General features: G+C 48.6%; 2 protein-coding genes across 3 annotated transcripts in view; both read right to left on the bottom strand.

Annotated features, from left to right (window-relative positions):
• aqp9a (aquaporin 9a) overlaps nucleotides 1-4,402 on the bottom strand; it is a 10,320-nt gene extending 5,918 nt beyond the window's left edge. The window contains exons 1-2 of the mRNA XM_084396274.1: nucleotides 4,228-4,402; nucleotides 3,957-4,083 (exon numbers count right to left, since the gene is read on the bottom strand). Of these exons, the coding sequence (XP_084252400.1) occupies nucleotides 3,957-4,083; nucleotides 4,228-4,305 (205 nt within the window). The 5' untranslated portion in view covers nucleotides 4,306-4,402. The remainder of the gene's footprint in view (nucleotides 1-3,956; nucleotides 4,084-4,227) is intronic.
• Nucleotides 4,403-5,170: 768 nt separating this feature from the next.
• LOC311282477 (cingulin-like protein 1) overlaps nucleotides 5,171-15,000 on the bottom strand; it is a 31,067-nt gene continuing 21,237 nt past the window's right edge. The window contains exons 15-18 of one of the 2 annotated variants that reach the window (XM_084396272.1): nucleotides 14,561-14,685; nucleotides 14,384-14,492; nucleotides 6,409-6,560; nucleotides 5,171-5,436 (exon numbers count right to left, since the gene is read on the bottom strand). In XM_084396272.1, the coding sequence (XP_084252398.1) occupies nucleotides 5,343-5,436; nucleotides 6,409-6,560; nucleotides 14,384-14,492; nucleotides 14,561-14,685 (480 nt within the window). In that variant the 3' untranslated portion in view covers nucleotides 5,171-5,342. The remainder of the gene's footprint in view (nucleotides 5,437-6,408; nucleotides 6,561-14,383; nucleotides 14,493-14,560; nucleotides 14,686-15,000) is intronic. The other variant, XM_084396273.1, reaches the window with a different exon arrangement.

The following is a 15,000-nucleotide window of genomic DNA, read 5'->3' as shown; positions in this document are numbered from 1 at the left end:
GTCCATCTGCTATACACACACATACACACACACACACACACATTAGACCCTATACCGACTAAGCTACTGAAAGAGATGCTTCCAGAGGTCACAGATCCTCTTCTTAATATCATTACTTCATCTTTGTCATTAGGATACATACCAAAATATATTAAGCTGGCTATGATTAAACCGCTTGTTAAAAAATGCAAATTGATCCTACAGAATTAGTCAATTACAGGCCGATCTCGAATCTGCCTTTTCTGTCAAAGATACTAGAAAAGGCAGTATCTTCACAACTGTGTTCCTTTTTAGAAAGAAATGATATCTGGAGGATTTCCAGTCCGGATTTAGACCGTACCATAGTACTGAGACAGCTCTCGTTAGAGTCACAGATGATCTGCTCTTATCATCCGATCGTGGTTGTATCTCTCTATTAGTGTTACTCGATCTTAGTGCTGCGTTTGACACTATCGACCACAACATTCTTTTAAATAGACTTGAAAATTATGTTGGCATTAGTGGAATTGACCTTTCGCCGGCCCCTCCCCCAAAACGGCCATTGTCCAATCACACATCATAGCAACCGTTACTATGTGAGCAGGTCCGACAAACAATTAGCAAGATGGTGAAGCGTGCGCCCACGGCGTTTGTAAATCGGATACTAGATACCCCGAGAGATTGTCTGGAGGAGTTGTGTTCTTTCCATTCCCAAAGCCGAAAACACAACGTGAGCGATGCCTACAATGGATAAAACAGTGTGGACGGCCCCACTCCCAGTTAAATTTGTCGAACATTACGAAGCATAAATACGTCTGCTGGCTGTGGTGTCGATGGCTACTTAAAGTTTTTTTTGTTTTGTTTTTCTGATCTGAAAAACTATCCTATCTGTTACTCAAAAAACATAATATTGTCTGAACCGCGAGTTTTATGATCCGTTGCCCCACTAATAAATATTATGGTCTCAACCGCGAGTTTTGTGATCTGTTGTCCCCCTAATAAATATTATGGTAAGTGCATTATGAAAGACAAGCAATGAAAGTTATTTAGATGCAAATTAAGCTTGTCTGGTTAAACAGTTATTGTGTGATTTCGTTTATTGTGCGTTGTCAACTTGAAGCATGAATTTGAGAAAAAATCATTTTTGGAAGAAAATGCACCACATACTTTTGTCAATGATATAAGTTATAGCTAAAAGATTGTAAAAGCTTTCAGTTCACCCTGCCTAATTGTAGTTGAAAAGTCAAATTAAGCTTGATTAATGATATACTGTGACTGATCAGATAAACTACAGCATCGAGAATATAACTCCCATGTGTTTTGCAGCATTTAAAATTTTAGTCATAGTGTGTTATGCGAAAAAACACATATAAGAAATTATTGCTGACAGCACTTTTATTTTCAGATAGTTTTTTCTTTCACACAAAAACACAACAGTGTGTGTCTTTCAATGCTTTTAAACACTTGTTTTCTTGTTCTTTGTCATATCACAAATGATGTGTATGAACACCGGTAAGCATTACCCTCGATAGAGACGTAGATAGTAGTCGTGTCTCCTTCATTGCGTATTTTTATATTTTGAATATATCCCTCCACTGCATACTGTAACCCCCTTTTGCCTCGATCTGGAGGATATCGAGGAGGTATTGCTCCAAAAATGGTCACTGACACGCACGGGTATACCTCTTCCCGTCATGGCAATCTGTCGCGCTGGTCGTGTTTGACCATTTGTTTGTCGGACGTAGCAACAGTAACTAAGGGGGGCGGGGCTCGGCGAAAGGTCAATTGCACTAGCATGGTTTAAATCATACTTATCTGACCGTTATCAGTTTGTAGCAGTAAATGAAGAGATGTCTCATCGATCACAAGTTCAGTATGGCGTACCACAGGGCTCAGTACTAGGACCGCTGCTGTTCACTCTGTACATGCTACCATTAGGAGATATCATTAGGAAACATGGCATTAGTTTTCACTGTTATGCTGACGATACTCAGCTCTATATTTCTTCAAAACCTAACGAAACTTACCAATTCACTAAATTAACTGAATGCATAGCTGATATAAAAAACTGGATGACTAGAAATTTCCTACTACTTCTGAAAAAAAAAAAAAAAGAGATTCTAATTATTAGACCTAAAACATCTGCATGTAATAACCTAGAATACTGTCTAACACTTGATGGCTGCTCTGTTAAGTCTTCGTCGTCGGTTAGGAACCTGTGTGTGTGTGTGTGTGTGTGTGTGTGTGTGGGTGTGCTCTTTGATACCAATCTTTCATTTGAAAGTCACGTGTCTAGTATCTGTAAAACTGCATTTTTCCATCTTAAAAATATATCTAAATTACGTCATATGCTCTCATTGACAAATGCGGAACAGTTAGTTCATGCGTTCATGACCTCAAGGCTAGATTACTGTAATGCTCTACTGGGTGGTTGCCCTGCACGCTTAATAAACAAACTACAGCTGGTTCAAAACGCAGCAGCTCGAGTTCTTACCAGAACCAGGAAGTATGACCATATTAACCCGGTTCTGTCAACACTGCATTGGCTCCCTATTAAACATCATATACATTTTAAAATATTGCTGATTACTTACAAAGCACTAAATGGTTTAGCTCCGCAGTGCTTGAGCGAGCTCTTAACGCATTATAGTCCTTCACGTCTATTGCGATCTCAAAATTCCGGCCAGTTGATAATACCTAGAATATCTAAATCGACTGCTGGCGGTAGATCCTTCTCCTATTTAGCACCAAAACTCTGGAACAGTCTTCCTACCATTGTCCGGGAAGCAGACACACTCTGTCAGTTCAAAGCTAGACTAAAGACACATCTCTTTGACATAGCGTTCACATAATACATTATAGACTTCTATAATTCAATGTTAGGCTGCATAGATTAGGTCAGCCGGAACCGGGAACACTTCCCATAAATCCTGATGTACTCGTTACATCATAAGAAGAATGACATCTACGCTAATATTAGCCTCTCTGTTTATCCCGAGGTTTACTGCAGTCCGCCGGATCTGGGCCGACACTATGTTGCTGTCTGGGCTGAGCGACTGAGCCTGGTTTCTCCCAAGGTTCTTTCTCCATCCTGTCACTGTCACCTCTGGCTTCAGTAACACTTAATATTCAATAATATTATTGATCTGACTGTATGAGAACTGAACTGAGCTGACAATGACATCATTTTTTGCAGAACTGCTCTATAGATTAAATGAACTAATTTACTAATTGATGATTATTTTTACAACGAAACTGAATCAACACTGAACTGACTTCAGCTGAACAACAGCTGAAATGCATAATTTTCCTGTTACACTCACTCACACACACACACACACACACACACACACACACACACAGTAAGATCAATGAATGCGCCCTGATGCTCCAGGCGCTGTATGACCTCAAAAGCAGCCGAGAGGAACGTTTATTCAAGCCTGGCAGATCAAATCGATGTGTCAATCACAGAGAAACATCACAGTCGTCTCACCTGACAGAAATTCATCTAGACACAAACAGAACCAAACAATCGTCAACTCATGTGGACCAACAGGATTTATAGATCCGTTCTGGGAAATCCAATGATCAGATGGTGTTATTCCGGCTCACGTGTGTGTCCATGACAACAGCCCCACGACATCATACACTGCAAACATGAGGCTCTTCCTCTGTGTTCCTATTTTTCAGCAGAAACCTCTAAACATTATAACTGACTCCATTGGCAGATATTTGTTCTTGTTTTAAGCACAAACTCACTTCATTTTAATTCCGAAAACAAGACTTAATATCTTCAGCCATTGTTCTTCTCCAGTAAATGTAAATTGATTTAAGAATGTTTAGATATTTGTGCTGGAAAACAAGACACTGAGGAAGAGCATCATGCTTTTATGTGTGTGTGTGTGTGTAAGATGTTATCTAACCTGTGGAAGCTGCTGTGTGTTTGGCATGAGGTTGTGTGTATGTGTGTGATTTACCCGACACGCCGCCGGACACGTAGACACCCATCATGAGTCCAGTGCTGAAGCCGATGTGAACCGTCAGCGGCTCGCCGAGAGTGTTTCTGCTCAACACCGTCTGGGCCACCGACCCGCAGCCGAACAACTGACACACACACACCACAGGGACAATATCATCAGAAACCATACAACAACAATACATAATCAGATATCAATAGATTATTAGTTAAATACTTCTGTCAGTCTGTGTCGAATAAAGCTGTTTAATAAAGTTCTGTCTGAGACTCACCACCAGCACGAAGGTCCCGAGGAACTCGGCCAGGAACTCTTTGAAGATGCTGTGCTTGATGGCGCAGTGATGCTTCATGATCGCGTGTGTGTGTGTGTCTGATGTGACTGATCACACACTCGACGCGCCGCTGCATTAAAGCCTCTGATGGGACGGTCCGAACACACACACACACACATCTATTGATCCGCCTCATTATAGAAGAGCAGCTCAATCTGAGCTAAAATGCACTACATCCACCGCAAACATCACTTCATTTATTCATACTTTTATTAATCACTGATGCATTAAACTGTAACAAAAGCTACAGTAAAGATTTATAATGTTACAAAAGATTATATTTCAAATAAATGCTGTTCTTTTGAACTTTCTATTCATCAAAGAATCCTGAAGAATAAAATGTATCAGTTTCCACAGAAATCTGAAGCAGCTCAACTGTTTTCAACACTGATAATAATCATAAATGTTTCTTGATCATCAGATCCTCATATTAGAGTGATTTCTGGAGGATCATGTGACACTGAAGACTGGAGTAATGATGCTGAACATTCAGCTTTGATCACAGGAATAAATGACACTTCACTATATATTCACATAGAAAACAGATGATTTACACTGGAATAATATTTCACTGTTTTACTGTACTTTTGATTAAATAAATGAGCAGAAGAGACTCTTTCAGAAACATTAAAAATCGTACCGACCCCAAACCTTTGAACGTTGTTTCTCACCCTGACCCTACCATGACCCTCACCCTGACCCTACCATGACCCTCACCCTGACCCTGCCATGACCCTCACCCTAACCCTGAACCTACCATGACCCTCACCCTAACCCTGACCCTGACCCTACCATGACCCTCACCCTAACCCTGACCCTGCCATGACCCTCACCCTGACCCTGCCTTGGTGAAGCACCGTCTGATGGGACAGAGAGGTAGTGTGATATCTGAATCAGAATATGCTTTATTAAAACATATGAACCATATTTATCTGTCAGTAATTTCTGATCAAACAGAATGATGAGGAATGTGAGTGTATTCATAAATTAACCTGGTTAAACGATAAGTATAATAGAAATGTGGCAGGAGACACACGTGAATGATTAATAAACAGTTAATTTGCATCTAGAGTTGCTTGAGTCTCATTTTCATCTTCATCATCTTCATCATCATCTGTAATCTGTAGTTTATTGGGTCTGTTGTTGCGCCTGCAAACATAGGTCAGAGGTCAGTCCTTGTGTGTGTGAGTGTGTGTGTGTTTGTTTGTGTGTGTGTGAGTGTGTGTGTGTGTGTGTGTGTTTGTTTGTGTGTGTGTGAGTGTGTGTGTGTGTGTGTGTGTGTGTGTGTGTGTGTGTGTGTGTGTGTGTGTGTGTGTGAGTGTGTGTGTGTGTGTGTGTGTGTGTGCGTGTGTGTGTGTGTGTGTGTGTGTGTGTGTGTGTTTGTGTGTGTGTGTGAGTGTGTGTGTGTGTGTGTGTGTGCGTGTGTGTGTGTGTGTGTGTGTTTGTGTGTGTGTGTGAGTGTGTGTGTGTGTGTGTGTGTGTGTGTGAGTGTGTGTGTGTGTGTGTGTGTGTTTGTGTGTGTGTGTGAGTGTGTGTGTGTGTGTGTGTGTGTGTGTGTGTGTGTTTGTGTGAGTTTGTGTGTGTGTGTGTGTGTTTGAGCAAGCTCTTAACGCATTATAGTCCAATATATAGTCCATTATAGTCTCAAAATTCCGGCCAGTTGATAATACCTAGAATATCTAAATCGACTGCTGGCGGTAGATCCTTTTCCTATTTAGCACCAAAACTTTGGAACAGTCTTCCTGCCATTGTCCGGGAAGCAGACACACTCTGTCAGTTCAAAGCTAGACTAAAAACACATCTCTTCAACCTGGCATACTCATAGAACATTATACATTCCTATTATTCAAATCAGTTAAAAGATTGTTAGGCTGCATAGATTAGGTAATCCGGGAACACTTCCCATAAATCCTGATTCACTCGTTACATCATAAGAAGAATAGCATCTACGTTAATGTTAGCCTTTCTGTTTATTCCGAGGTTTACAGTAATCAGCCGGATTCAGGCCGTATCCAGATCAGATGGTGGACCTGTGCCTATACACGACTTGACTTGTGTGACTGAGTGTGTGTGTGTAAGTGTGAGTGATTGTGTGTGTGTGTGTGTGTGTGTGTGACTCACCTGAGTCCACAGAGCTCAGTGTGCAGCTGCTCGTTCTGCTCCTGCTGCTCCTCCAGGTCTCTCTGCAACTTCTTCTTGCTGTTCTCCAGCCTCTCCATCTCCTCCTCGGCCTCGTCCAGCTGACGCTTCAGTGTTCTCAGGCGCAGTGCCAGCTGTAAACACACGTGCAGTGAGTGTGTGTTAGTGACGCTTCAGTGTTCTCAGGCGCAGTGCCAGCTGTAAACACACGCGTGCAGTGAGTGTGTGTTAGTGGCGCTTCAGTGTTCTCAGGCGCAGTGCCAGCTGTAAACACACGCGTGCAGTGAGTGTGTGTTAGTGACGCTTCAGTGTTCTCAGGCGCAGTGCCAGCTGTAAACACACGTGTGCAGTGAGTGTGTGTTAGTGTCGCTTCAGTGTTCTCAGACGCAGTGCCAGCTGTAAACACACGCGTGCAGTGAGTGTGTGTTAGTGACGCTTCAGTGTTCTCAGGCGCAGTGCCAGCTGTAAACACACGCGTGCAGTGAGTGTGTGTTAGTGTCGCTTCAGTGTTCTCAGGCGCAGTGCCAGCTGTAAACACACGCGTGCAGTGAGTGTGTGTTAGTGTCGCTTCAGTGTTCTCAGGCGCAGTGCCAGCTGTAAACACACGCGTGCAGTGAGTGTGTGTTAGTGTCGCTTCAGTGTTCTCAGGCGCAGTGCCAGCTGTAAACACACGCGTGCAGTGAGTGTGTGTTAGTGTCGCTTCAGTGTTCTCAGGCGCAGTGCCAGCTGTAAACACACGCGTGCAGTGAGTGTGTGTTAGTGTCGCTTCAGTGTTCTCAGGCGCAGTGCCAGCTGTAAACACACGCGTGCAGTGAGTGTGTGTTAGTGACGCTTCAGTGTTCTCAGGCGCAGTGCCAGCTGTAAACACACGCGTGCAGTGAGTGTGTGTTAGTGTCGCTTCAGTGTTCTCAGGCGCAGTGCCAGCTGTAAACACACGCGTGCAGTGAGTGTGTGTTAGTGTCGCTTCAGTGTTCTCAGGCGCAGTGCCAGCTGTAAACACACGCGTGCAGTGAGTGTGTGTTAGTGACGCTTCAGTGTTCTCAGGCGCAGTGCCAGCTGTAAACACACGTGTGCAGTGAGTGTGTGTTAGTGACGCTTCAGTGTTCTCAGACGCAGTGCCAGCTGTAAACACACGCGTGCAGTGAGTGTGTGTTAGTGGCGCTTCAGTGTTCTCAGGCGCAGTGCCAGCTGTAAACACACGCGTGCAGTGAGTGTGTGTTAGTGGCGCTTCAGTGTTCTCAGGCGCAGTGCCAGCTGTAAACACACGCGTGCAGTGAGTGTGTGTTAGTGGCGCTTCAGTGTTCTCAGGCGCAGTGCCAGCTGTAAACACACGCGTGCAGTGAGTGTGTGTTAGTGACGCTTCAGTGTTCTCAGGCGCAGTGCCAGCTGTAAACACACGCGTGCAGTGAGTGTGTGTTAGTGGCGCTTCAGTGTTCTCAGGCGCAGTGCCAGCTGTAAACACACGCGTGCAGTGAGTGTGTGTTAGTGGCGCTTCAGTGTTCTCAGACGCAGTGCCAGCTGTAAACACACGTGTGCAGTGAGTGTGTGTTAGTGGCGCTTCAGTGTTCTCAGGCGCAGCGCCAGCTGTAAACACACGCGTGCAGTGAGTGTGTGTTAGTAACGCTTCAGTGTTCTCAGGCGCAGTGCCAGCTGTAAACACACGTGTGCAGTGAGTGTGTGTTAGTGACGCTTCAGTGTTCTCAGGCGCAGTGCCAGCTGTAAACACACGCGTGCAGTGAGTGTGTGTTAGTGACGCTTCAGTGTTCTCAGGCGCAGTGCCAGCTGTAAACACACGTGTGCAGTGAGTGTGTGTTAGTGACGCTTCAGTGTTCTCAGGCGCAGTGCCAGCTGTAAACACACGCGTGTAGTGAGTGTGTGTTAGTGGCGCTTCAGTGTTCTCAGGCGCAGTGCCAGCTGTAAACACACGTGTGCAGTGAGTGTGTGTTAGTGACGCTTCAGTGTTCTCAGGCGCAGTGCCAGCTGTAAACACACGTGTGCAGTGAGTGTGTGTTAGTGACGCTTCAGTGTTCTCAGGCGCAGTGCCAGCTGTAAACACACGTGTGCAGTGAGTGTGTGTTAGTGACGCTTCAGTGTTCTCAGGCGCAGTGCCAGCTGTAAACACACGCGTGTAGTGAGTGTGTGTTAGTGGCGCTTCAGTGTTCTCAGGCGCAGTGCCAGCTGTAAACACACGTGTGCAGTGAGTGTGTGTTAGTGGCGCTTCAGTGTTCTCAGGCGCAGTGCCAGCTGTAAACACGCGTGCAGTGAGTGTGTGTTAGTGACCGCTTCAGTGTTCTCAGGCGCTCAGTGCCAGCTGTAAACACGCGTGCAGTGAGTGTGTGTTAGTGGCGCTTCAGTGTTCTCAGGCGCACCCGCACTCTACATCTCCACCTGCCCCTCGTGCAGTGAGTGTGTGTTAGTGGCGCTTCAGTGTTCTCAGGCGCAGTGCCAGCTGTAAACACACGCCTGCAGTGAGTGTGTGTTAGTGGCGCTTCAGTGTTCTCAGGCGCAGTGCCAGCTGTAAACACACGCGTGCAGTGAGTGTGTGTTAGTGGCGCTTCAGTGTTCTCAGGCGCAGTGCCAGCTGTAAACACACGCGTGCAGTGAGTGTGTGTTAGTGGCGCTTCAGTGTTCTCAGGCGCAGTGCCAGCTGTAAACACACGCGTGCAGTGAGTGTGTGTTAGTGGCGCTTCAGTGTTCTCAGGCGCAGTGCCAGCTGTAAACACACGCGTGCAGTGAGTGTGTGTTAGTGTCGCTTCAGTGTTCTCAGGCGCAGTGCCAGCTGTAAACACACGCGTGCAGTGAGTGTGTGTTAGTGTCGCTTCAGTGTTCTCAGGCGCAGTGCCAGCTGTAAACACACGCGTGCAGTGAGTGTGTGTTAGTGTCGCTTCAGTGTCTCAGGCGCAGTGCCAGCTGTAAACACACGCGTGCAGTGAGTGTGTTGTTAGTGGCGCTTCAGTGTTCTCAGGCGCAGTGCCAGCTGTAAACACACGCGTGCAGTGTGTGTGTGTTAGTGGCGCTTCGTGTTCTCAGGCGCAGTGCCAGCTGTAAACACACGTGTGCAGTGTGTGTGTGTGTTAGTGGCGCTTCAGTGTTCTCCAGGCGCAGTGCCAGCTGTAAACACACGTGTGCAGTGAGTGTGTGTTAGTGTCGCTTCAGTGTTCTCAGACGCAGTGCCAGCTGTAAACACACGCGTGCAGTGAGTGTGTGTTAGTGGCGCTTCAGTGTTCTCAGGCGCAGTGCCAGCTGTAAACACACGCCTGCAGTGAGTGTGTGTTAGTGGCGCTTCAGTGTTCTCAGGCGCAGTGCCAGCTGTAAACACACGCGTGCAGTGAGTGTGTGTTAGTGGCGCTTCAGTGTTCTCAGGCGCAGTGCCAGCTGTAAACACACGCGTGCAGTGAGTGTGTGTTAGTGGCGCTTCAGTGTTCTCAGGCGCAGTGCCAGCTGTAAACACACGCGTGCAGTGAGTGTGTGTTAGTGTCGCTTCAGTGTTCTCAGGCGCAGTGCCAGCTGTAAACACACGCCTGCAGTGAGTGTGTGTTAGTGTCGCTTCAGTGTTCTCAGGCGCAGTGCCAGCTGTAAACACACGCGTGCAGTGAGTGTGTGTTAGTGTCGCTTCAGTGTTCTCAGACGCAGTGCCAGCTGTAAACACACGCGTGCAGTGAGTGTGTGTTAGTGGCGCTTCAGTGTTCTCAGGCGCAGTGCCAGCTGTAAACACACGCGTGCAGTGAGTGTGTGTTAGTGGCGCTTCAGTGTTCTCAGGCGCAGTGCCAGCTGTAAACACACGCGTGCAGTGTGTGTGTGTTAGTGGCGCTTCAGTGTTCTCAGGCGCAGTGCCAGCTGTAAACACACGTGTGCAGTGAGTGTGTGTTAGTGTCGCTTCAGTGTTCTCAGACGCAGTGCCAGCTGTAAACACACGCGTGCAGTGAGTGTGTGTTAGTGGCGCTTCAGTGTTCTCAGGCGCAGTGCCAGCTGTAAACACACGCGTGCAGTGAGTGTGTGTTAGTGGCGCTTCAGTGTTCTCAGGCGCAGTGCCAGCTGTAAACACACGCGTGCAGTGAGTGTGTGTTAGTGGCGCTTCCAGTGTTCTCAGGCGCAGTGCCAGCTGTAAACACACGTGTGCAGTGAGTGTGTGTTAGTGGCGCTTCAGTGTTTCTCAGGCGCAGTGCCAGCTGTAAACACACGCCTGCAGTGAGTGTGTGTTAGTGGCGCTTCAGTGTTCTCAGGCGCAGTGCCAGCTGTAAACACACGACCGTGGCAGTGTGTGTGTGGTTAGTGGCGCTTCAGTGTTCTCAGGCGCAGTGCCAGCTGTAAACACACGCGTGCAGTGAGTGTGTGTTAGTGGCGCTTCAGTGTTCTCAGGCGCAGTGCCAGCTGTAAACATACGCGTGCAGTGAGTGTGTGTTAGTGACGCTTCAGTGTTCTCAGGCGCAGTGCCAGCTGTAAACACACGCGTGCAGTGTGTGTGTGTTAGTGGCGCTTCAGTGTTCTCAGGCGCAGTGCCAGCTGTAAACACACGTGTGCAGTGAGTGTGTGTTAGTGTCGCTTCAGTGTTCTCAGACGCAGTGCCAGCTGTAAACACACGCGTGCAGTGAGTGTGTGTTAGTGGCGCTTCAGTGTTCTCAGACGCAGTGCCAGCTGTAAACACACGCGTGCAGTGAGTGTGTGTTAGTGACGCTTCAGTGTTCTCAGGCGCAGTGCCAGCTGTAAACACACGCGTGCAGTGAGTGTGTGTTAGTGACGCTTCAGTGTTCTCAGGCGCAGTGCCAGCTGTAAACACACGTGTGCAGTGAGTGTGTGTTAGTGACGCTTCAGTGTTCTCAGACGCAGTGCCAGCTGTAAACACACGCGTGCAGTGAGTGTGTGTTAGTGGCGCTTCAGTGTTCTCAGACGCAGTGCCAGCTGTAAACACACGTGTGCAGTGAGTGTGTGTTAGTGACGCTTCAGTGTTCTCAGGCGCAGTGCCAGCTGTAAACACACGTGCAGTGAGTGTGTGTTAGTGGCGCTTCAGTGTTCTCAGGCGCAGTGCCAGCTGTAAACACACGCGTGCAGTGAGTGTGTGTTAGTGACGCTTCAGTGTTCTCAGACGCAGTGCCAGCTGTAAACACACGTGTGCAGTGAGTGTGTGTTAGTGACGCTTCAGTGTTCTCAGGCGCAGTGCCAGCTGTAAACACACGCGTGCAGTGTGTGTGTTAGTGGCGCTTCAGTGTTCTCAGGCGCAGTGCCAGCTGTAAACACACGCGTGCAGTGAGTGTGTGTTAGTGGCGCTTCAGTGTTCTCAGGCGCAGTGCCAGCTGTAAACACACGCGTGCAGTGAGTGTGTGTTAGTGGCGCTTCAGTGTTCTCAGGCGCAGTGCCAGCTGTAAACACACGCGTGCAGTGTGTGTGTGTGTGTTAGTGGCGCTTCAGTGTTCTCAGACGCAGTGCCAGCTGTAAACACACGTGTGCAGTGAGTGTGTGTTAGTGGCGCTTCAGTGTTCTCAGGCGCAGTGCCAGCTGTAAACACACGCGTGCAGTGTGTGTGTGTGTGTTAGTGGCGCTTCAGTGTTCTCAGACGCAGTGCCAGCTGTAAACACACGTGTGCAGTGAGTGTGTGTTAGTGGCGCTTCAGTGTTCTCAGGCGCAGTGCCAGCTGTAAACACACGCGTGCAGTGAGTGTGTGTTAGTGGCGCTTCAGTGTTCTCAGGCGCAGTGCCAGCTGTAAACACACGCGTGCAGTGTGTGTGTTAGTGGCGCTTCAGTGTTCTCAGGCGCAGTGCCAGCTGTAAACACACGCGTGCAGTGTGTGTGTGTGTGTGTTAGTGGCGCTTCAGTGTTCTCAGGCGCAGTGCCAGCTGTAAACACACGCGTGCAGTGAGTGTGTGTTAGTGGCGCTTCAGTGTTCTCAGGCGCAGTGCCAGCTGTAAACACACGCGTGCAGTGTGTGTGTGTGTGTTAGTGGCGCTTCAGTGTTCTCAGGCGCAGTGCCAGCTGTAAACACACGCGTGCAGTGAGTGTGTGTTAGTGGCGCTTCAGTGTTCTCAGACGCAGTGCCAGCTGTAAACACACGCGTGCAGTGAGTGTGTGTTAGTGTCGCTTCAGTGTTCTCAGACGTAGTGCCAGCTGTAAACACACGTGTGCAGTGAGTGTGTGTTAGTGGCGCTTCAGTGTTCTCAGACGCAGTGCCAGCTGTAAACACACGTGTGCAGTGAGTGTGTGTTAGTGGCGCTTCAGTGTTCTCAGGCGCAGTGCCAGCTGTAAACACACGTGTGCAGTGAGTGTGTGTTAGTGGCGCTTCAGTGTTCTCAGGCGCAGTGCCAGCTGTAAACACACGTGTGCAGTGAGTGTGTGTTAGTGGCGCTTCAGTGTTCTCAGGCGCAGTGCCAGCTGTAAACACACGCCTGCAGTGAGTGTGTGTTAGTGGCGCTTCAGTGTTCTCAGGCGCAGTGCCAGCTGTAAACACACGTGTGCAGTGAGTGTGTGTTAGTAGCGCTTCAGTGTTCTCAGGCGCAGTGCCAGCTGTAAACACACGTGTGCAGTGAGTGTGTGTTAGTGGCGCTTCAGTGTTCTCAGGCGCAGTGCCAGCTGTAAACACACGCCTGCAGTGAGTGTGTGTTAGTGACGCTTCAGTGTTCTCAGGCGCAGCGCCAGCTGTAAACACACGCGTGCAGTGAGTGTGTGTTAGTGACGCTTCAGTGTTCTCAGGCGCAGTGCCAGCTGTAAACACACGCGTGCAGTGAGTGTGTGTTAGTGGCGCTTCAGTGTTCTCAGGCGCAGTGCCAGCTGTAAACACACGTGTGCAGTGAGTGTGTGTTAGTGGCGCTTCAGTGTTCTCAGGCGCAGTGCCAGCTGTAAACACACGCGTGCAGTGAGTGTGTGTTAGTGGCGCTTCAGTGTTCTCAGGCGCAGTGCCAGCTGTAAACACACGCGTGCAGTGAGTGTGTGTTAGTGACGCTTCAGTGTTCTCAGGCGCAGCGCCAGCTGTAAACACACGCGTGCAGTGAGTGTGTGTTAGTGACGCTTCAGTGTTCTCAGGCGCAGTGCCAGCTGTAAACACACGCGTGCAGTGAGTGTGTGTTAGTGACGCTTCAGTGTTCTCAGGCGCAGTGCCAGCTGTAAACACACGCGTGCAGTGAGTGTGTGTTAGTGGCGCTTCAGTGTTCTCAGGCGCAGTGCCAGCTGTAAACACACGCGTGCAGTGAGTGTGTGTTAGTGGCGCTTCAGTGTTCTCAGGCGCAGTGCCAGCTGTAAACACACGTGTGCAGTGAGTGTGTGTTAGTGGCGCTTCAGTGTTCTCAGGCGCAGTGCCAGCTGTAAACACACGCCTGCAGTGAGTGTGTGTTAGTGGCGCTTCAGTGTTCTCAGGCGCAGTGCCAGCTGTAAACACACGCGTGCAGTGAGTGTGTGTTAGTGTCGCTTCAGTGTTCTCAGGCGCAGTGCCAGCTGTAAACACACGTGTGCAGTGAGTGTGTGTTAGTGGCGCTTCAGTGTTCTCAGGCGCAGTGCCAGCTGTAAACACACGTGTGCAGTGAGTGTGTGTTAGTGACGTCACTCTCTAAATGAACAGATTAATGCACTCAAAAAACACTTAAATTTACTCTAAATTCATTGGGCTCCATAAAAGGAGCCGCAGTCCCCATTACTCCTGCTCCTTCTGCTGGTCTCTGGGATCACCTGATCTCTCCGGTCACCTGATCTCTGGGTCACCTGATCTCTGGGGTCACCTGATCCCCTGATCTCTGGGTCACCTGATCTCTGGGGTCACCTGATCTCTGGGGTCACCTGATCTCTCCGGTCACCTGATCTCTGGGTCACCTGATCTCTCCGGTCACCTGATCTCTGGGGTCATCTGATCTCTGGGGTCACCTGATCTCTGGGGTCACCTGATCTCTGGGTCACCTGATCTATGGGGTCACCTGATCTCTGGGTCACCTGATCTCTGGGTCACCTGATCTCTGGGGTCACCTGATCTCTGGGTCACCTGATCTCTCTGGTCCTGCAGCTCCAGCCGCTCCTCCTCCAGGTGTAGGGTCAGCTCCTTTATGTGTCGCTCCAGTCTGCGGTTCTGCTGCTGCAGTTCTCCGTTCTCTCTGAGAGAAACACACATCAGACCAGAAGCAGACACACTCAGTGAGATCTGTGTGGTGTGTGTCCTCACTTCTCCTCTCCCAGCAGCCTCTCCTCCAGCTCATGGACCTGGAGCTGGAGCTTGGAGATGGTGGCGTCGGTCCCGGAGCGCTGAGATCCCTCCAGCTGCGACACGCGGCTCCGCAGATCCTTATTCTGCAGGACAGGACAATCAGGATCTTAAACACACTCATTCAATCCTGTCAGACAGCGCTTCCTAAACTCGCTGAATACTGAATTTCAAACAATGCTATCACTTCTTGCTTTCCTGTATTCTGCCTCAGCTCTCTTTCCCTTGGTAAACGGTATGCATGTGTGTGTATGTTAGAGTAGTTTAAGTGTTTAGTCTAGTTAATAAAGTCTTGTTCATGTCACACCTGAAGTGTCCATGTTTCATGCTCATATACTGGAGTCCCTAATCATGCAGATTTTGACTTCTCTACTACTGAATAGTTCCCATACCCCGGAAAT

This window comes from Rutilus rutilus, assembly GCF_951802725.1.
Source record: "Rutilus rutilus genome assembly, chromosome: 23".
NCBI classification, from domain to species: domain Eukaryota; kingdom Metazoa; phylum Chordata; class Actinopteri; order Cypriniformes; family Leuciscidae; genus Rutilus; species Rutilus rutilus.
This window is presented reverse-complemented; position numbering and strand designations above follow the sequence as displayed.